Source organism: Macrobrachium rosenbergii, chromosome 3 (assembly GCF_040412425.1).
Source record: "Macrobrachium rosenbergii isolate ZJJX-2024 chromosome 3, ASM4041242v1, whole genome shotgun sequence".
In the NCBI taxonomy this organism is placed as follows: domain Eukaryota; kingdom Metazoa; phylum Arthropoda; class Malacostraca; order Decapoda; family Palaemonidae; genus Macrobrachium; species Macrobrachium rosenbergii.
In genome coordinates, this window is record NC_089743.1 from 91821817 (window position 1) to 91845891 (window position 24075).

The 24075-nt window shown below is 39.4% G+C and overlaps 1 protein-coding gene across 1 annotated transcript in view; it reads right to left on the bottom strand.

The window, feature by feature from the left end:
- The window catches only part of phr6-4 ((6-4)-photolyase), a 145842-nt gene that overhangs the window by 35520 nt on the left and 86247 nt on the right, over positions 1-24075 (bottom strand). Inside the window, exons 4-5 of the mRNA XM_067085532.1 lie at positions 8806-8814; positions 4906-4914 (exon numbers count right to left, since the gene is read on the bottom strand). Of these exons, the coding sequence (XP_066941633.1) occupies positions 4906-4914; positions 8806-8814 (18 nt within the window). The remainder of the gene's footprint in view (positions 1-4905; positions 4915-8805; positions 8815-24075) is intronic.

The window sequence follows — 24075 nt, forward strand, 5'->3', positions numbered from 1 at the left end:
CCCCCAAAAACCAAAAATCGCCAAGAATTTCTCTAAGCCCGCTCGCGGATACAAACATGGCTTCATTCACCTTTATGAAAAATGGTCGAAAGCTCTACCGAAACGTCAAGGAATTAATGAACTTTGGAGAGAAGCTGTGTGATTTACCTGCTACGACGAAGCAGCTCATTCGAGAGATCTGTGTGGGTTCACATGCCAACCACGCGTTGCATTTCAGAGAGGTCATCCAACCACACATTAACAGGACACGATGCTGCTTTACTACAATGACCAGGGCACGAAGTGTATTACATACATTGACATCATTATCATCATTATTTTAAAGCCAGCGGTAGGCATATACTTACTATGGAGTCAAACGTAAATCCCTGTTTTTCAGTGAAAGGTTCCTGAAACGCGTGGCATCGAATAATCCCACATCAGCAATGCTCCGATATCTTTTGTTTGTGTTTTCCAAACGACTAAAAAAGAATATCTCTGATCTAGGGAGAACGGGCTTCAATTCAACAGTCAAGTTTCTTTCTCTTCCAGAAACCGTGGATCCATTTTTTAATAAATTTCTCGATGTCGTACGATACGGCGCAAGAGTTCAAGGACTCAGCCTCACCGTTGGTTGGTTGGTTTAGATAAAGCTGGCCTTATGCCAACAAGGGTCCTTGCCTCAAGTGTACTTGCGAGCTAGACTGCGGGACTTTTAGTTCTTCTTCTTCTTCATTCCTGATCTGCATGGCCGGGGTTCGCCTGCGTGAATGTGTCAACCGGTACAAGGCGATTGGTGGAAAAAATTCTTTATCAATTTTTCCCCGTGACAAATTCCCCTAATCCAGATATACTCTACAAATGCTTCGGTTTCATTTCGTATTATTCTTCTCCTCTGTTGCATATTTTGAACTCTGTAAGAATACCATCAGAATACCTTCTGTCAGCAAAAACTAAATAGGCCATTTGTACATTTGCAATCACTCAAAAAATTGAATGACTGGGCAAGCAAAAAATGACGCAGATTCTGACAAAATTTCCTTGATACATTCGCTTCCAAAACTTGACGTCCGCTGTTGGCTGTGGTTTGTGCATAAACGAAAACCACATTGAACGGTCAGTGCAGACATGCAATCTCTGCAAGCAGGAAATGCGTTCCTTTGCAAGGAAGAGGAATCGATGGCTGGTATGCACGCGTGCGGGCATGAACGAGAACATCCGCACTTGAATATTCCTAAGAAATGTTACACAATGGATCACAGGGACTGAATCAAAGCTCGAATGAACAGAAAAAAAGTCTAGTATCCAAGTAATGAATTTAAGCTTGTCTCTGCACCCGGCCTCTTCTCAGTCTTTGGTCCCTTGTTTGAGTGGGAACGCATAGGCACAGATTTTGGTAGATTTTCAATTTTTTTACTTAAGAAAATACTTATTTCATATCCTTATTAACGACTTATTATCATTTACATGTTCCAGTTTTGTTTATCCTGACTGATTACTGAGTTCGTGAAAGCTTATTTAAGAAATGTACTAACTTCTGTTCCAATCTTTTCCATTGCTTTATTTTTCTATCAAAGAATCCTGTTGATCATATTCTATGGAAACCTGCAACTCGGTTTCACAGCGTTTGGCCTCAACTCTTTATTAATACAAATGCGATAATAATTAAAAATAATAATAACAGGTTGTTAGAAATCGGAGTAGTGTTTATTTCTTAACCGGAAGCATAAATCTGAACAATTACACCCCACCTAACAAAATGAATGCTAGTATGTATGTGCAATATTTTTACTAATTATTATTTCATATTTTAGAGCCTTGCCGTTGCGTTTTTTACTTATTTATTTCCCGGGAATTCTGTCGCGACAGTGAACCCTAGTATATCTTATTCCAGTCTAAACAAAAATTTGGAGGGATTGCCAAGATTCCATTCCGGTCTAGATCAATAACACGAAATCTAAGGTATGCAAAAGCTACCGGGTCTTGATTTTCAAGTACAGAGAGAGAGAGAGAGAGAGAGAGAGAGAGAGAGAGAGAGAGAGAGAGAGAGAGAGAGAGAGAGAGAGGATTTTTTTCTACCTTTAACAGAAACAGTCTCCTCTGATAGTTAATTTGATAAGTCCTAGCTAATTCTACATAAATAAGGTGTCAATACCAGCACGCAAGCACCCACTGGCCTTGAATAAAAGGTCCAAGCTAGATCGAGGCTACATCAAGAAACATTGGGCCTTAAGTTCAAGTAAAACCTTTTAAATGTAAATAAGACGATAAAGTCTGATACTTCCATCCAACTTTATAACTATCAAAGTTTACTAGCCAGTTCAAAAAGCCATAAATAACGCTGGAACTGGAACTGAGCTTTAAAATAAAAAGCAACATTTCCACCCGTACAGACTGATTATGGATCATGAGATTCAGGCCACGGGACTATGCGCTGAAACAGAGGTGACTCCAACTGGATTGTGGTTCTGCCTCTCATCTCCTTTGTGGTATCGTTTCAAAGTGATTATCTGATGCAGCGTCTATCAACTTAATTTTAAAACATTACTGGAACGAATCTCAAATCTCACCCGCAAGACAAAAATTTACCAGTTCTGAGATTCTGCTGACCCCAAAAAAATTTTTCTGCAATTTTACATTAAATCTTTTTTAGTGCGGATTAGATTCTTCCCGCTGTTGAAAGCGCTTTATATTTCATTTGATGCAGCATGAAAACATATCATGACCGGTCACTTCATGATTGGAATCACACCTAGATTACCATTTACAGAGTCCTGTGTACAAATGTTCTTTGAACTGAGTCTTGAGTCTCTTATTCCCAAGGTATGTGTGCACGAACTTTAAGGACACTTCAGTGACGATGAACAGAAACTGACAGGACTGTGAAAGGTTTTCTTGTTACTGTACAATTTACCCTCTATCTGCTACTTGACAGAAACTGTAGCACTTGTGTGGGTAAATTTTCAGGGTATACAAGTCGCTAGCGTCCATTACAAGAAACATCACAAGACCTGTAGGTCGTGGCTTTGATTTACTGAGGAACATCACTGTGTAGCATATACTGAAGGGCATTATTGTGCTGCATATTTGGAATGTATTTACCAACATCAAGGGCCATTACTAGCACATTTTAGTTACAAAATTACAATCACCAGTTCACGACACTCAAAAATTTCTTTGGACTTGAAAAATTCTTAACGTATATGAAAACTTCATAAACCAAAGCATGTGAATATATATACATATATATATACAGTATATATACATATATATATAAATTATATATAAACAATGTATGTATGTACATACACATCCCATCAAGGAATGTGACTTCCTTAGTCAGACCGAGAGTTACCCTTCATTTATTGTAAAGCTCAGATCTGACAAATACCATAGCCTTCAGAGCAGAGTTTTCTGTTCTCCAGTGAAACTTCAGTGCTGATTTTACCGTTGTTTTCTGAAGGCATGCCGTTCTTTTCTCACTTATTTGCACTAACGGCTCCAATCCTAATGCCTGCTTTCACGGGAGAAGAAAACAAATCCTTGATATGTGCAGGAATATTCCACCATACTCGAGAGAAATGAATAGGTGGTGTTTGTCGATGCTGTAAACATTATTTGCAATATCAAGTTGGTTGGTAGCTGGTATCGCTGTGGGTAAAATCAAGGTCTTTTAAATATACTCTGAATATATTTCAAGGACCTCGGGTGCAATCAGGCATTTGATGCCATTTTGCATCACAGCTTATGAAGGCATTCTGTTGCAAACGCTTGACGTCAACGCACAGCTAAGTTTAAAAAAATGACTACCAGAACGCATACCTGTAAATTGATTACTTATATATATCACAAACATTCTGAAGACCTGTAAAATCATTTAAATAGTCTCATGAATACGTTTTCAGGGCATGACCATGGTGGTTGTAGGTTTTAGACCAATGATACAGTTTGATAACTGCATGAACATGTACTTATTCTGAAGCAGCCAAACTTCGATGTTAAAACAACATACCCAGAAAAAGTATCATGAGCCACGATGGCTCAAAGCTACCTTAAACTAACAAGAACAAACAGGCACTTATAAAGTATCATCTTTGAGACAGCATCAGAAGCCGAGGTTGCTGAAGTACTGAATCGACCACTGACAGGTTAGCCGAGACCCTTCTTAACTGCCATATCAGAATTCGTACTTTTTTTTTTATTAAAACAGGCACTTATATAGTATCATCTCTGAGACATCATCAGAAGACGAGATTACTGAAGTACTGAATCGACCACTGACAGCTTAATCATTTGATGCTGAAGCGTTGATGACGTTACAACATCTATTCCACAGGCAACCAACCTCATCTTGGCGTCTTTAAAAGCAAAGACCACTGGTGGTTCAGTGAAGACCACTTCAGCTCAAGCTGGAAAACTTTCAGAAGATAAAAACCCTTTTGTTTTCACGCAAGAGAAAAGCTATTCGCCATAGTTAACCATCTAGCTTTCTCCAGTTATGAAGAATCATTCAATCAGATGATATCAAAAGCAATAAAAAACTCTAACGAATAACGAATATCCACAACAAAGACGTTTGTTACGAGGAGAACAAAACACCAAAGCTTCACAGGCCAAGTTCGTTCCGGAGCTTCACTCATCTTTGAATTTAAACGAAAAAAGGTTATGAATTGTTTGTTTTGGGACAATATCGTTGTAAGTAATTGCTGGCTGCCTGGTTCAACGATCCCAGGTATCGTGACGTCAAATGGTGAGCAATTAGAACAATGTAATAGGAAATGTTACAATAAGTAACATTAAAAAGAAAGTCTGTGCAAGGAGACACGTGCCTTTTGAATATGAGAAAATCTTAAGACCTTTAAAAACTCACACACAATCATAACACATCCACCTTATGAAGAAATAAAAATACAGAATCTCAAAAACCTCAAAACTCTTCAAACAGCAGCCAAAGGCAAATGTCTCCTCCGTCCAGCCATTCACGAAGGCTACCCGAAGCAGACTTGTTGCTCCGAGAGTTCGCATTCCCCGTGGGAATGACAAGTCTTGCCAATTGCAAGAGGAACTGTTTTGGCTTCGCTCTGACAACCAAGGTCGACCTCATGATCCTCACCTACGGATGAGTAAGCGATTCAGAGAGAGAGAGAGAGAGAGAGAGAGAGAGAGAGAGAGAGAGATTATGATCTACAGCCAGTATTCAAGTTCCCTTACAGCGTTCCTTTGGCCTCAGTTGCATTGCGTTCTGCCTTTTTACTTTTCACTCCTTCCGTCTACTCTCACTTAGCTGTCCAACCTCTTCAACCTTTGCACTGGCGCAATTTCCACTTCTCGCCTTTGAGCAAATCTTCCGGACTGGGTGATTATGATAAAGAGAAAGAGACGAGAGAGAAGTTTCTCTCTGTGTCTCTCTCGCCCTCTCCTTCTCCGAAGAAGAAGCCGTTCAAGAGCATCGTAACAACAGCGAGGGAGAAAACAACGACAAGAACAACAACAAACAAACAACAAAACAACAACAAAGGCATAAACGAAGTACAAAAAGGAAGCGGTAGGAATTCTTTCTCCTTTGCCGAGACTTCGTTCTCTACTCATCAGTGGAGGAGGAGGAGGAGGAGGAGGAGGAGGAGGAGGAGGAGGAGGAGGAGGAGGAGGGGGAGGAGGAGGAGGAGGAGGAGGATTCCTCTCCTTTGAGACCTGACTCGCACGTAAGAAATGTACTGCGTTACGTAAGATTCCGTCCCGTGGAAAATATCCCTTCCTTCTTCGTTGGTGAGAATGAAGGTAAGATTCCCTTAGAGATAAGATCCCGATCTTCTCCTTGAAACTTCAGTACCCTAAATGCCCCAAAATAAAGATATTACCACCTCAGTTCCCCATATGCTCTAAAATAAAGATATTATTACCTCAGTTCCCCATACGCCCCAAAATAAAGATATTATTACCTCAGGTCCCCATATGCCCAAAAATACATATTATTACCTCAGTACCCCATATGCCCCAATATAAAGATATTACCACAGTTCCCCATACGCCCCAAAATAAATATGATATTACCTCAGTTCCCCATATGCCCCAAAATAAAGATATTATTACCTCAGATCCCCATATCCCCCCAAAAATAAGATTTTATTACCTCAGTTCCCCATATCCCCCCAAAATAAGATTTTATTACCTCAGTTCCCCATATGCCCCAAAATAAAGATATTATTACCTCAGTTCCCCACATGCCCAAAAATAAAGATATTATTACCTCAGTTCCCCATATGCCCCAAAACAAAATATATTACCACCTCTGTTCCCATATGCCCAAAAATGAAGGCATTACGTAACTCTTACCTCACAAAAACTCAACTGATCATCTCTTTCAATCGCCCTTCTAACTCCGAAGTAATCTGCAGTTGGTGGCGGGGATGAAAAGAATGGCAATCTCTCAGAAACACGAGGTCACTTTTCCCCCAAAAACGTTCATTCAGCCCAGAGAGCAGGAATCGATTGAAGGACACTTGATATGGCCAGCAGGGAGTCTCTTTTTTTTTTCTTTTTATAACAATGGAATTTAAAATAATTGGATTAAGGGTAGGCTACACTGTCATCTACATCGTTCGCTTACTGTGGGTCTGAATTTTTTTATTTCTTCACATTCAAGTTTGTGGTCACGAAATGAAGTTCAAGCGCCTATAACAAAATGTCAATATATTTGTACATCGCGGTTGACTTTATGTTTGTAATTATAAAGAGTATTAGTTAAAAAGTCACTAAATTATTGAAAATAATCTAATCTAACTATAACAATTAAGAAAACATAAAAGGTACCAGACTTAGTTTGATATTACAAGCAAATGTGGTATCCCAACAATTAAAATATGAACTACAACCGGTAAAATTAGTGTTTCAAAATACGATATGAGCCGAATGCAATGTCTCAGTTTATATACGATAATATTTAAAACCCTGAATACATTTCTCTAAACACGTAAAAGTTAAGTCACACCAAATTTGCTAGCACACTGATGTGGATAACGCTTTCCCAGTCATAGTCAGAACTTACACAATCTGAAAAGTCGTTCCGCCACTGACCTTTCCAAACAAAACAGATGTTAAAACCTTCAGTTCTTGCAAAGACGTCTTTGAAGCAGCAATTACGAAATATTCAGACTAACTGGATGTCTTGAAAGGTTTCACCGGCGCTTGCACAGAACCAGTACAAAAAGATGCATGATTCAGTAGCAAAAGCCCTCCACTGGAGCCTGTGCAAGAAACACCAGCTAGCTTGCAGTGATAAGTGGTACGAACACCAACCTGAGGGAGTGATAGAAAACGATCAGGCAGAGATCCTCTGGGACTACGGTATCAGAACAGATAGGGTGATACGTGCCAATAGACCAGACGTGACGCTGACTAACAAAATCAAGAAGAAAGTATCGATCATTGATGTCGCAGGACCATGGGACACCAGAGTAGATGAGAAAGAACGAGAAAAAATTGATGAGTATCAAGACCTGAAAATCATAATAAGAAGGATATGGAATACGCCAGTGGAAATTGTACCCATAATCATAGGAACACTTAGGCACGATCCCAAGATCCCTGAAAAGGAATCTGGAAAAACTAGATGTGGAAGTAGCTCCAGGACTCATGCAGAAGAGTGTGCTACTAGAAACAGCGCACATAGTGAGAAAAGCGATGGACTCCTAAGGAGGCAGGATGCAACACGGAACCCCACGCTATAAAAACCACCCAGTCGAATAGGATGACTGTGATAGACCAAAAAAAATATATATCATAATAATACCAGATAAAGTTCTAGGCCTTGTAAGACCATATAGTGTTTTGCGATATAGATTAAGCTATTCTATTCATATCTTATTTAATATGTCTACTTCTCAAGACAACCTATTATCTTGGCCAAGTCAAATTTGTCGGTTTCTACCAGAATCGTTTCTTATGCGAGTGGAGAATTGCCAAGATGTCTAAGTCAATGATCACAGTGTGCAGTATATACCGGACATCCTACTTAAAAAAAGCGTTGTACATTACATACTGTGTCACCATGCTGACAAATGGTACTTACTTTCTTGAAATCTCCTGCTGGAGACCCTTGTGGGCAGTCTCCAGTGGGTTCCAAAGGGAATCAGCCAGCAAATAGTTATAAAAGGTGATAAATCATCGATTATGGGGCATAAAAAATAAATCGGATACTCCTAAAATTCTGGAGACATCAGCAGGAATGAATTTGCTCTTCCCGTAAATATCTGGAGAGGAGAGGATTCCACAACCGCACTAGGCAAACTCTTCAACATTTTAGTAGTAGCCACGATAACACTGCTAGAAAAGTGAGTAGTATTAAGCCTGACACTAGAAAAAAGTCACACTTTTTGCAGCATCAGCCTGCCTAGAGTTGCGGGCGAAAACAGCCAGTTCAGTTAAGGAATGCAGAGGATGTTTGTCGTTGTGGTACGTTGATTCTCCATGGAATTACTTTATCCTTGCATCGCCTGTCATATCTACTGACCAGCGACTCGTTTTAAAATCTTCCACTGCGTGGAGAAGCTATAACGCATTTAAAATCTTAGACCTTACAGACCTTACAGTTCGTCCGGGCTGCCCCAGGTCCCTCAGTGGGAGGCACCTCTGAGCGTTCCTTCAGAAATAATCTGATCAAGCAGGTATTGTTTTCTTCATTGTGATTTCTCTGTAGGCGTTCTCGCTCCCCTACAACGTGGATAACGTTTCGCTTTAAACGTCCCTGGTAATCCTCTCCCGTTACCATGCAATTGCAGGAACAGCCGCGTCCAAACGCTCAAAAGCCAAAACAATAAACGGTTTAACCAACACCGTCTTGCTAAGCCTACGCAACAAAGCTGTTCCTTTTCTCTTTCAATCGACAAACTATACGTATGTGTGTGTGTGTGTGTGTGTGTGTGTGTGTGTGTGTGTGTGTGTGTGTGTGTGTGTGCGCGCACGTGTCGTCTCCACGGCAAATAGGATTAAAAAGCTCAAACTGTTTATCCTCAGGATTCGTACCGTTCAAAATGATCACCTCACAGTGAAAAACATCAGAACCTCCGTCACTCAATTTATGTTTATGTTAAACTGTTCGTATTCCAGTTTTAAATGCCTTTCAAAAATTCTCTAGCAACGTCTATGTGTGTGTGTGTGTGTGTGTGTGTGTGTGAGTGAGAGAGAGAGAGAGAGAGAGAGAGAGAGAGAGAGAGAGAGAGAGAGGAGGTCAGTGGGTTCACGCAGTGCGGGGGGAACGCTCGAGATGAAATTTTACCCTATACCATCGTCAGTGAGTGGTAAGGTTCCCACTCTCTTCTGGTACATTTATTTATTTATTTATTTATTTATTTATTTATTTATTTATTTATTTATTTATTTATTTATTATATTTTGTCGTAGGTTTTTTTTTTTTTGCCCTTTCTCGAAACGTTTATTGAGAAGGACGATTAAAATGCTTTTGTGTCGTTAGTGAGTTTGCTCGTTTACTCTTATGTGTGTGTATACATATGTGTGTATACATATATGTATAAATATACATATATAAGTATATATGTTATGTATAACCACTCAACAACACAATAACAAACAAAGCAATCTAACCAAGGTTAAAAGGTCTGCGCTCTTTGTATGTGTGTGTGTATACATATATGTATAAATATACATATATAATTTATGTATATATATAACCACTCAACAACACAATAACAAACAAAGCAATCTAACCAAGGTTAAAAGGTCTGCGCTCTTTGTGTGTGTGTGTGCGTGTGTGTATGCATATATGTATAAATATACATATATGTATATATATATTATATATAGCCACTCAACAACACAATAACAAACAAAGCAAACGAACCAAGGTTATAAAGTCTGCGCTCCGTGTGTGTGTGTGTATACATAAATATACATATATATGTATATAATATATATATATACTGTATATAACCACTCAACAACACAATAACAGAGTGAACTAACCAAGAGGCACCGCAAACAGAGAAGCAGAAGTTTTATATTACCTTCTTCAATAACCAAAAATCAAAACAAAACTCGAGAGGAGATTAAAACACGACCTGCGACAAAAACTAAAAATAAATAAATGTACCAAGAGTGGCTGCAAAACCTTGCCACTCATCGATGGAGTCACTGAACAACTCCCTTTTCGAGCGCTCCCAACACTGCACGAACCCACTGACCCATCTCTCTCTCTCTCTCTCTCTCTCACACACACACACACACACACACAAAGAATGTCGAGATCCTTAAAACCCATTTAAACCACTAGCCTACGAACAATTCAATGTGAAAGAAATGGCTTCAGTAACAGGACCCCTTACGTCAGTCTCTGTAAGGGTGCTAATTCCAACGGCAATAGTTTTAGCTTTTCAGTTCACTTTGCAAGGAACTCTCTCGTGGCAACACTGAGTGGAGACGACAAGACGTCGCTGTCACGGAATCCTGGTGGTAATATTCTAGTTGTTGCGGCGAAGGTGATAATTTTCTAATCATATAATCATATGTCATTACGTGTAAATGCGCGCATACGTCAGCATGTTTGGTAAACTTGTTAATTATGCAGATTACAGGTAATTTTGTATCCAGGTGCTCGTGTTGAATACATTCAACCTAAATAACTTTGGCATTTACATACATTTCCCAGTCAATGTAAATAGTTACGCTCGTAAAGGAGTTTTTTATTTTTTCATCTATTACTACTCGGTATGAGACAAACGTCTCGAAAGGCAGACTACTGTAGGAATTGAGGAAAACGGAAGCAACGAGAGAATTCCAAAGCCTGGCAGTCAATGGGATGGACGCTGATAGCTTCCTTTCCTGTCCAAGCCGAGCTGAGAGAATCGTGATTACGCTACACAGGTTAGGTTAGGATAAATTAAGGTAAGTAGAATGAATTACTTAGGCTATTATTATTATTATTATTATTATTATTATTATTATTATTATTATTATTATTATTATTATTATTATTATATTAAAACAGTTTAACCAGACCACTGAGCTGACTATCAGCTCTCATAGGGCGGTCCAGAAGGATTTGGATGAAATGACAGGTCTAGGCTAGAAGCCTACCACTGGGACCAAATAGGTCATTTGGTAGTGTGATGAATGAATGAATGAACATGAAATTCAAAACTGCGCAAAGGCACACGCTCTCATACTGGAACACAGTCACACAATAAATATACATACATACTCCCGTTTCCATACATACTCACTAAAAAAGGTATATTAAAATTTAAAATAAATTTATGAACATTTTAAAATTTAGTTTTAATATTCATTAGACCCCGAAGGGTTTTTGTATTTCTAATATTTGAGCTTGCAACGGCAATCTCAATCGGTCTCACATAAGATTTGTTACCAGCAGAAGTCACCCCATGCCTGTTCTTTAGTTTACTAGTTATTAAAATAAACAGAGGCAGCTTTCCCACTGTCGGGAAACAAAATAAATGAGAATGAAATAGGACAATAATCACCCAGCTCCAACAATTGGAATGAAACCGAACGATTCCTCATGAAGCTTCCGACGGAATTACAGAAAACTAAAATCTGAAACTGTTAATTTAGAGAAGCCCACAACAGAAAAGAATATACAAAATTCACACGAAGTGTCAAGGACACTTCACACACCTCGATACATTGCGAAAGTCATCACTAGTGGTCTCTATGAAACCTGACACATGCTGCTCGGCTCCCGGTTGGCAAGAGGTCGGCGACCTCCGACTGGCTGTCCTATTTAGAACCAAGATATGAAAACCTGTACTGTTTTCAATCAGACTTTTCATCTTTAATAGGTCACCACTCTCTCTCTCTCTCTCTCTCTCTCTCTCTCTCTCTCTCTCTCTCACACACAATCAAAGACACGTCTTCTCCAAAAAGTTATGCGCAACACCATAAATCAGGTCACTGAGCTTCAATCTCCACATGTACATAAGGCATCGTATTTTCTTCACCGGTGTACACAACTGTAAAAAACCCATTTGAATAAGTATGTCAACGACTTCTAATGAAACACAGTGAATTCACTGCCTCTTTGGCTAGTGTACAGTACATTAGCGTGCAAACATCTTTGAGCAAGAGTCCGTCCGTGATCCTTTGTGTAAAAATGTACATATATCTGGGGTCCATAACCTTTGCAAAGGTCACGTACTGCGATAACGATGAAAATCAGTGAGACGGCATCCCAAGTCTCTCTCTCTCTCTCTCTCTCTCTCTCTATATATATATATATATATATATACATATATATATATATATATATATATATATGCGTGTGTGTGTGTTTATATTATCGTAATGAAACTGTTTCGCCCAAAACATGGTCTCTCGATTTTGCCCCCAATACAAGAATTAAAAGGATGCTTTGTTATAAGTTTTGGATACTTGTCTCAAGTTTTTTTCCCAACCCATAAGTAATCTCCAAAAAGTTCTGGCAACTTGTCAACCCTTTTTCTGACCCAAAAAATAAGAAGAGATAATTATGAATCAAAACCAAACTTACTAAAACCTAACATTTACTAAAATCTTCAGAATAAGTGGAAAGTGGGTGAACCTTACCGTGGAGTTTTCTCAATCCGATAAGCTCACCTGACACTAATCAATGCCTACAGCGCACCTCATGCATTGCACTGTAGGTATTGCTTAAGGTTCTTTGCAGCGTCGCTGCCAAGGCTCCTACCTGCAACTCCTTTCATTCCTTTCACTGGACATCCTTTCATATTCTCTTTCTTCTATGTTAGTTTCCACGCTCTCCTGTTACACCTTTCAAAACCGTTTCACTCTCTATTTATGCGCTGAATGACCCTATAGGTCCCAGCGCTTGGCATATGGCCAACTATATTCTATTCTATTACAATGAGGGAGAAAAATTCATCTAAGGTTGAGATAATAACTTTTAAAAATCACTCATCTAATGGCGAGATAAAAGTTTTTAAAAAAATCTACAACTTTGATATATAAACTCATCTTTCTCCTTTAAAGACTGAGCAGCCTGTGCGTGACTGACCTCCATACAGACTGACAGACTGCCCCATTTTTACCTGTCATCAAACGTCACGGGTCTGGGACTCGCCTCTGAAGCGAGCACGTCTGATGTGTGTGTTTGGTAGCATGGCCCAGTTCAATTTGGTTTTCCAAGGATTAAATATCCAATCCGATACGCTGAGGCTTAAGAAAATTGTGTTTATTTAGTTATCTCGTCAATGCCTATAGGTCGAAACAATTATATCTGAGCCTGGCTAGGTCTGTGCCTCTCAGCTTCTGAAACAGGCTGTTTCCGGGTGAGGCTAATCCTATTCTCATGGATTGGGATTTTTGTTCAGTATTATTATTATTATTATTATTATTATTATTATTATTATTATTATTATTATTATTATTTATTAAATATTATTATTATTATTATTATTATTATTATTATTATTATTATTATTATTATTATTATTATTATTATTATTATTATTAATTTGTTGGATAAAATGGCTGCATTTTGTGAACTGATTTGATAGGGAGTTTTCTCAATTCCTCTAATAATTCGCTCTTCCTGCACATCAACATCTTTAGTCAATAACTGTCCAATGTTCATATTTCGATGGATGAAACAGCGTATTTCTTACAGCAGAAATTCTCTATTTTAAAGTACTACAGCACTAATACTTTAAAATAAAGAATTTCTGCTGTGAGAAATACGCCGTTTCATCCATCGAAATACGAACATAGGACAATTACTGACTAATATTGATGTGCAGGAAAAGCGAATTATTAGGACTGAGAAAATTCGGTATCAAATCAGTTCGTAAAATGCAGCCATTTTATTCAACAAAACTTGCCTCAGAGAGAACCTTCATTATTATTATTATTATTATTATTATTATTATTATTATTATTATTATTATTATTATTATTATTATTCAGAAGATTAACCCTATTCATATGGAACAAGCAAACTGACAATTCAATTGATTTAAACAGAAAGCCAGGGTTCAATAGATGCTTTGAATTGAATTAAAATTCATCACCTACAGAAGTGTTTTCCGTTTGCAAATATTTTTCAGTCTTCGCCACCGTCGGGCAATGGGAATCATCAACTTATAAACTATTCTCGCAAATCATGACCACTCAACACTGCAAAGCATTCAGTAGGGGAAACGCAAATTTTCAAAAATGGAAATCGCAAAATTTGAGAGCTTATCATATACCAAGACTCGAAGTTACAAATGTAACGAGGTGAAATATGCCGAGTAAATTGAAGAGCTTGTTGTTTGGCAATGATTCAAAATTCCCAATTCGAAGATAAGGATCGCTTAAATCAAAATGTCTGTAGCGCTTCGATCAATATTTTGAGCCTCGTAGGGGTTTAGGCGCGACGTGTGTTGTCCAAAGTTATCTATGAAAATACCAGGTTTTTCAATCTGCGCAAATTACTAAATGCACAACTGATCGCAAACGCGTAAGCCAAATACAGTATATATCTAGGTTCTGGTACACCATAAGCAAGGACACACAATTTGGTTCTGGTAGTGAGACGACTGTGGTGATCGCAACCAAGGCTAATATAATGGCGTGGGTCTGGGAACCTCATAACAAAACACTTGTGTGGCATAAAGACTAAAGGGTCTCTGAAGTTCCACTACACTAGTCTTTCCTGAGCTTTGCCGGCAACAAATTTTCAATCATAGGAGCCTAAAAGGCATCAGCAAGTACTATTCTCCCAGACGAAGGACATGTCCAAGCCATCTCCTGCATTTCCCTTTCATCATTATCTCCTTTACGACTGACTATTGCCAGTAACCGGAGAGAGAGAGAGAGAGAGAGAGAGAGAGAGAGAGAGAGAGAGAGAGAGAGAGAGAGAGAGAGATGGGTGTTGTGCGTCTGGAATGCTTTGGGATTCGTCACTTGTGAACAATCAAAACAAAAATTCACCGCAAAAAAAAAAATAAATAAATAAATATGAATATGCTGACGTCAATAGCCTTACGTAATGGCTGTCCGTCACGTACCCCTCACTACAATTTTTTTAAAATAACGCCGAGGGACCCACTGAACTAATATCAGGCTGTTGGGCGACCGTATGTGGAACCATGATTAATTCCAGGAGTTTCAACTCTTAACAAACAGCAAGATTTCCTCTGGCAATTTGGCGTCAACATGTCGAGGGAAAAAATTAAGCATATCTTAGTTTAACCAGACCACTGTGCTGATCAACAGCTCTCCTAGGGCTGGCCCGAAGGATTAGATTTATTTTATGTGGCTAAGAAACCAGTTTTAACATCTTGGTTTAACCAGACCACTGAGCTGATCCACAGCTCTCCTAGGGCTGGCCCGGGGGATTAGATTTATTTTATGTGGCTAAGAACCAACTGGTTACCTAGCAACCAGACCTACAGCTTATTGTGGAATCCGAACCACATTATGGCGAGAAATGAATTTCTATCACCAGAAATAAATTTCTCTAATTCTTCATTGGCCGCTCGGAGAGTCGAACGCTGGGCCAACAGCGTGCTAGCTGAGAGCTCTGCCCAACCCCTCCAATGAAGAACTAATAAATGCAATTAACACATACGTCTTGTGGACAAAGTATGCACAGGATAAAATTAGATGGATTAAAGATTCACAAGAATGATTCCCTTAGGTATCCCTAAATCTTAAATACTTCTGTCCTAGTCTGTAGGAAGAGAACGCGAAGCATGTACTTTTGGCATTTCTAAAAATATACATATTTCCATCAGCACTGCAAGCGCAAATGATAAAGCTGCACATGCAGCATGATGCTGTTACACAGCACAATACAATAAACCTACACAAATAAACCATCTCGCATTAGACAACACACTGTATATACTGTGAACATAACTATCTCTAATATAGAGTCACATATTTCCAAATGCCTAGATCTCAAACATACAAACTAAAAGTGGCTTCGAGCAACTGATAAAGGATGTAACGTTAGGTACTCCTGGAACCTGGAAAGATGCTTTAGAGGAGTTTTAAAGGGGCGATGAACCCGATCACAGAAGATTTACAAGGGGGGAAGAGCAGTGTGGACTACCGCAGGTACCAGAGCGTGCGCATCAAGTATTCGGAAAGATGATGATGATGATTATTATTATCATTATATTATTCAGAAGACAAACCGTACTCATATGGGCCACTGACTTGAAATTCAAGATCTCCAAGATTATGGCATTCATTTGAAGGGAATTACAAAAGGTAACAGAATATACAGAGAGAAGAAAAATGCATAAGCACAAGGCGAATTGTTGTGAGGAAGTCATGCACTGCATCTTCGCTTGCAATTTTTATTTGGAATGTTTTGCACGTGCCTGAAATGCATGGTAGTCCAATAAAGGCTTCGCCACGTGAGAAAGCTCTTCAATATTCACAAAGAAAACTCCTCAATATTCACAAAGAAAATAAAACTCTTCAATATTCACAAAGAAAAGAAAACTCCTCAATATTCACAAAGAAAATAAAACTCTTCAATATTCTCAAAGAACACTGGAGACATTTAAAGCAAGAGCAACGTAGATGTAAGTTCGTAAGATGGGAAAAGAATGATTGCAGAAAAGGACAGAATTCCACAGAGAGAGAGAGAGAGAGAGAGAGAGAGAGAGAGAGAGAGAGAGAGAGAGAGAGAGAGAGAGAGAGAGAGAGAGAGAGAGGATTTCTATCAAAAATAACCTGAAAATGTATTGGGAATGTTCAGACGAGGCTCCCTAGTGGGCATGAAATATAAAATGGCTTTTGCTGAATGACGCAGATACGAAAAAATAGGCGGAGGTGCTAATTGACACTTCCAGCGAAGTGTGTCAAGTCAACGAGACTGAAAGAGTGAAAGAGTGAAAAAATAAAGAGATACAAAAGGAAGCGAAATAGTTAGCAGGATATATTAAAGAAAATTATGTGAAATTCAAGTCATTTGGTGGGAAAGGAGAGACACAACTACAATTTCCTCAATTTCTGAAATGGCAAGAGTTAGCCTGAGGGGGCTTTCAATTCGCAAGAGGCGCAAAAATCATACATAAATATTGTAAAATAATATCCCTATTTTGTGAATTTTATTTAATATTTTATATGAATCTAGCACTCTCCCTCTCTCTCTCTCATTATATATACTGTATATAGTGTGTGTGTGCGTGTGTTCAAATAAGTGTGTCTACAAACGCATGCAATAGTGTGTAAATTTACATGCACAAATATAGCATGACACCTCAAATGGCTCCTAAATACTTTCATCTAAGTTTGAATGAACAGAGCAGAGACGATGACGTCACAGCTGTCACTGGCAACATTGACTGCATAACGTTATCTTAAGGACAGGGGATGACAGCTTCAACGCAACAGTACGCTCCGACCCACTGCCTCAGTTGGCAACTTGGCCCACTGCCAAATTGATCGTCAAGGCCAACATGACTTCAGTACCAAGCTTGCCTGACCTGGGCACGAATCATTCGATTGAGACCTGTTAACTGTAGGATTTGCATGCCCTCTGCAGTTGACAGACAAGTGCATAGGATCATTCCATTGCACTGTGTTTGGTGGCTGAACGGTGGAGTATCAGAATTCAATACTCGTGGATGTGGGTTCAACACCACATTCCAAAAGAGATTAATATCTCTCTTCGTCCTCAGCAATAAAATGATTTTCTAGGAGACCTTTTCACATAGACTTGAACCTGTAGGTACTGATTTTGACCTGAATTAGGTATAAAAACGACTTCCAGTGATAGAGGGAACGTATCCAAAACGGCGAGGAAAGCGGGAACCTCAGAATCCCCTGAGGAAAGCACAAACATGTTTGCACGTTCTGGTAAATACTACAATCCGCATTCCTCCATATCCCAAATCTTGCTCTTAAAAGCTCTACAATGATTAACAATCACCTTTTAAACTTTACTGCGGATTATGACTACATCCTGATAAGTATAATGACCACACCCTCTTTAAATTAAGTTCAATCTAATTCTCGACCGGAGGAGCTCACCTTGTCCTAAAGCACTGAACTTGCGCTCATCAATTAACTTAATTTTGCATGGCATGGCTTGGCCTTCCATTTATCACAGAAGAATCTAAAATTCACCTCTGGAAATGTTCTTCCACTAACGGAAGTTTCATTTAACATCTGACGACTCAAAGCAAAAATCATGGAGGATCCTCCTGACTGCTATTAACAATCTCATTCGGTTTTTATTTAACCTTGAAAAATCCGGCAGCCCTTCAACCTAACGGTCTGAAAAAACCCGAGAGGTTCAGTAGGCTGGGGAGTTAAACAGTAAGCCTAGCGACACACTGGCCACATGTCACAGGCATTGGGACCTGTCCCCCATTGGCTGCTGGCCTAAGAAATAGGAGATCAGCGCCTGGCCTATGAGCCTCCAGAGGCCCAGGAGGACTTAAATGAAGTTAAAATACTTTTGTAAATATACTGTATAGACAATTATATATTTGGAGAGCAGTTACTGCCATGGAACTCTTATCCGACAGTCGTTGGTTTGAAAGCGAGACAATGACAAGCATTCGGTCTTGCCGAGGCGCCCAAGTTTCAGGCACAACATGAGCAGTAACACTGAGTTAATTTTAATTTGTACTATGAGGCACCACTGCAAGAACTGTAACTGAATTCTGTTACACGAAACACTTCGCAGAAAACAATGATGCTGCCGTCACTCTGTTGAAAAGAAAAACCACGGCTTAGTTGTCACACTCGAAAAAGAAAAAATCTTCACACTGTTGTGCCTATTCTTACGCGAAAGCCAACGAACTATTCTACAAGCGCTGAAGAGATCGGAAAAAGGTTACGTTAATTTTCCTTTTCATTCTTTCTTCTCATTCAGAGGGTACGAAAAGTCTTGTGTTCTGGTCCAGTCATGCACCCACCCGGCCTTGCCAAAGGCTTTTATTCGGCAAAGGGTGTTAACTTCTTTATTCGCTTCACAATAGAGCAGTCTTTTGAAACAATGACAGTCACAGTAAAAACAATACAACGTGAACTTAGTGACATTTGTGAAGAAATGACAACCATTTCTGGTAAGCAAAAATGTGGACGTTGACTGAAATGCCTAGAAAAACTGAAAAAATATAAGCTCTATAATGGAGTGTGACTCACTCCTATATCTTTTGCTTGATCTGCACTGATTGGTTCAATTCTATCCTAACGTCATCACTACACGGGTTCAAGGGCGCAGGATAAACCAGATTATCAGGAATGTATATAAATCACTCATTCAAATATATTCACAAGGACATTCTTTTATATAAGATTAATGCTGAGTCATGAACTCGCAGCTGATAATTGAACCATTCCTTGACAGTATTGATTTGAAAGTGTCAACAAACCATATGGCTGATATACTCGTGTAAAAGGTGGCTGCAATACTGTGGAAGACTTCACTCAAAACTGAACTTCGGCAATTCTAACAATCCTTTCTCCCATCTGTCGACGCTTTTAGTCTGAAATCAACAACACTGACAATGAGCCTCAATCTTTTTTCAAATGCAGTCAATTTAGCATCCGTGTTCTAGGTTGGAAAGTTTCTTTGTTTACAGGTAATGTTTAATGTTTGAGTGTAACAGTTTAAATTCAATGAGGGTCAGTCCTTTTAGCTGACGCCAGGGTTCAAATATGAGACCTATACTCTTGAATATAATTTGGGAGTATTGATTTCAAAAGCCAATACTCTAAATCTGAGGTCCATTCATCCAGTTCAAGGTCAGAGTTTACTTAGTCAATACTTAAGAGTATCAAACTCCTTACGAGAACTTGATGTTTGAGGTAAAGTAGTTTAAGTTGTTTAGGTTAAGTTGATGTTTTCAATCAAAGGTAAATATTTTCAATGTGAGGTCCGTTCAATCAGTGTAAGGTCACAGGTGACAGTTTGAAGTCCGAGGTCACAACAAGAAGTCCCTACTGCAGTTTTAGGTTTATTCAGGTCGGTATTGTTATTTTCAAGTCTATATATTCAGTGTACAAGAATTCAGTGAGATAACTGCTGCACTTTGGAGTCGACAATTGAAGACTGGTGGTAGTGTCGCCTCAGAAGTTTAGAATCAATGCCTTCAGTCTGAGGTCTTGATTAAGGACTGATACTTTCAGTGAGGTAAATTATTTAAGGAGAGACTGGTATCAATGCTTTCTAACTGGGATGATGCTTTTTGAATACTGTCCGCCTCAGGTGGCTGCTAATCATCAAAGGTCAACCTGAGGTCACTGCTTTCAATCTAATGTCAGGCTATGGTCACTGAGGCAATCTGATGTCATGATGAGTTTTTTGGCTACAATTTGAAGCTCAAGGCCTGTTGATTGACGTAAACACTTTCAATATAATATTCCAAGATCCAAACTATTATTCTGAGGTCCGTGACCTCATTTCAGGGTTAATAATTTCAACTTCATTCTATGGTTAATGTTTTCGTTTGGAAGTGAATTCTTAGGGCACGAAGGCAATGGGAAAACTTAACTTGTTAAACTTGGGATTAGTTTAGTCACTGCTTTCAGTATGAGGTCAGTGTGAAGTCAGGTCAGTGCTATCAGTGCGAAGTCAGGTCAGTGCTCTATAGAGTGTTACGTCAGGTCAGCGTTATCGGTGCGAAATCAGGTCAGTGCTCTATACAGTGTTAAGTCAGGTCAGTGCTATCAGTGCGAAGTCAGGTTAAAGGTCAAACCTTAGCCCAATTCAATCATTTTAGTTTGAGGTCAAAACTTTCACTTAAGAGGCCAAAGTTTTCAGCCACAGGCCAATGCTTCCAGTAGTTAAGTCGGTATTCAGGCATTTTAGTTTGAGATCAAAGCTTTTCAGAGGCCAAAGCTCTTAGCTACGAGTCAGTGCTTCTGATTAAAGTCTGTAGTTAAGGGTCTAAGCTATCAATTAGAGGTCAAAAATACTTTCAGTTTAAAGTCAGTGGTTTCAGTAGCTGAGTACTATTAGCCGACTGCTAATCATCACAGTTTCAGGTCAAGGATTCCTGGCTGAGGTCACTACTTCCAGATCAGGGTCAATGCAACCGCATCAACTTAAAAACAAAAACAAAAAATGTACCAAAGTAATCACAGATATGTGTCTACGGTACTGTTACGATTCATTCACAAACTTTCGATGCACTAAAGAGTGGGAAGATAAGTTCTACAGCTGTATTACCAATGGGAGGCACGAAGCTACACATAATGAAGATTAGTTACGTAACAGTGATGAGTCAACGCCGTGGAAAAAAAAAAGGTTTGAACCATAAGCTCCTCATTCAAATAGTCTCATCAGTGTCAGTATTATATATATATATATATATATATATGTGTGTATATATATATATATATATATATATATATATATATATATATATATATATATATATATATATATATATATATATATAATTTATTATATATTTTGTGTGTGTGTGTTTCTACTATGTAAAAATATTGCATTCTCATCAGCCATCTGTCAGAAAAAGAAATAACATAGAATTCCCCTCCTTTCAAAGGAAAATACAAAAAGTAAACGACAATGATGTTAACCACCAATCGATGACGATAATAAAAAATAATTACACCCGTGAAAAACGCAATGGGAGCATAGTAATCACCTGCAGAAAAAAATAAATAATCGACTCAGACACACGAGCATAAAAATAATTGCTCCGACCCATTCCAGGGAGAGGAAAAAATTAATAAAACCCATCGAGGGAAACGTAATATAGAAGAGAGCAAATGACGAAAGAAAGATATCACATCAGTTTCAAGTGGGATGTAATTCCAGGAAACCCAGAGATCTGTTTCGTAACAAGGGATACAAAACAGGTTACGCAACCAATTACTGAACCAGCGACCAGAAGAACCCAGCTGTCAAAACAAGAGGGGCCGTCATTATTCTCCTCCTTTTCCTTTCCCCTTGGACGTTCGTGTCCGTGGCTGTCTTTGACTGACAGCCGCAGTCTGGATTTGTTGTCAATTTGCATGTGGGCTGGTCGTGACCGTGGCTGTCTTTGACTGACAGCCGCAGTCTGGATTTGTTGTCAATTTGTATGTGGGCTGGTCGTGTTCGTGGCTGTCTTTGACTGACAGCCGCAGTCTGGATTTGTTGTCAATTTGTATGTGGGCTGGTCGTGTTCGTGGCTGTCTTTGACTGACAGCCGCAGTCTGGATTTGTTGTCAATTTGTATGTGGGCTGGTCGTGTTCGTGGCTGTCTTTGACTGACAGCAGCAGGCTGTATTTTCCTCCACAAAATAAGTGGCCACTTCTGTAGACTCGAAGCCTTTATGAGAGAGAGAGAGAGAGAGAGAGAGAGAGAGAGAGAGAGAGAGAGAGAGAATGATGAATTCCTAACGTGACAAGGTTTCAAACACGCTGAGAGCGGGAATCACCATGTCACTGGAACCGGAATATAAAATGTAGGCCAAAGGCTACTAAGCGCTGGGACCTAGGAGGTCATTCAACGCGCAAACGGAAACTGACAGTCAAGACAGTTTGAAAGGTGTGACGAGAGGAAAACCTCGCACTGCTAGGAGAGGGTGGAAGGCAAAATGGAAGATAATATGAACGGAGGCGCAGTAAAAGGAAAACCTTGCAGCTTGGTGCCGAAGGGACGCTTCGAACAACCTCAAGGAAAGCCTACAGTGCACCGTGTGAGGTGGACTGGTGGCACTAACTCCTACGGGGAATAATCTTGTTGAGGTCCAAGTCTGTCAATTATGAAAAGCTGTACCTCTGTATTTTATTTTTCTCTCTCCTCATTGTTCTCTGTTGTAATCTGTAGCTACTAGGGCTGGCCCGAAGGATTAGACTTATTTTACGTGGCAGAACCAGTCTTCTCACTACCATGTTCATAAGAAAGAGAAATAAATTCCTCTAACTCTTCATCAGCCGGCCATGGGAATTGAGAGAGAGAGAGAGAGAGAGAGAGAGAGAGAGAGAGAGAGAGAGAGAGAAATAAGTATATCTTAGTTTAACCAGACCACTGAGCTGATTAACAGCTCTCCTAGGGCTGGCCCGAAGGGTTAGATTTATTTTACGTGGCTAAGAACCAACTGGTTACCTAGCAACGGGACCTACAGCTTATTGCGGAATCAGAACCACATTACGACGAGAAATGAATTTCTGTCACCAGAAATCAATTCCTCTAATTCCTCACTGGCCGATCGTAGAGTCGAACGCTGGGCCAAGAGCGTGCTAGCCGAAAGCTCTAACCACCCCTCCAATGAAGAACTAGAGAGAGAGAGAGAGAGAGAGAGAGAGAGAGAGAGAGAGAGAGAGAGTTGTTTTCCATCAAGTTACAACGGTAAAGTCTGACAATCAATCTCTGTCTGTCGCTCTTTCACGCTCCAATTTATCTTCTCCAAAACCCACGTCGCAACCCACAAAACCAACTGATACACACAAAAACGGAGAGAGAGAGAGAGAGAGAGAGAGAGAGAGAGAGAGAGAGAGAGAGAGAGAGAGAAAACACCACTAAAATGAACAGGTCCTGTCATCAGTGGAATGTGTGTGCGCGACGAGTGACGCCGTTAATTAATGAAGAAATATCAGGACAAACTTTATTGATCGTTGCAGCTTCCCGTCGGAGGGGGAAAGAAAAGAGGGAGGGAGGGAGGAGGCACTCCAAGGTCAAGGCCAGCCATTGCTCGGCGCTCCCTCCACCCTCCGTCTCCACCCGGCAGGCGTGGGGAGGGGGGGCGGGGGGAGGGAGTTCGCTCCCCAGATCCCCGAACAATACCAGGAGACAATAACAGAATGGTGACTTTTTTTAAAATCCTTTACGCTGTGTAATAATAATAATAATAATAATAATAATAATAATAATAATAATAATAATAATAAGGGTGAAGAAATTCATGTGTAAGTGTAAATATATATTAGAAATATATATAAAAACCGAGAGCTTTCGAGAACCTACTCCATTCTCCTTCGCAACCGAGCAGGTTTTCAAAAGCTCTCGTTTGTATTTTTCTAATAATACGAGTATATATTTACACTTACACCATTCTGCATTTCTTCACAATTTTATCAGCACATACTATTATGAGACTTCTATGAATAATAATAATAATAATAATAATAATAATAATAATAATAATAATAATAATCACCTA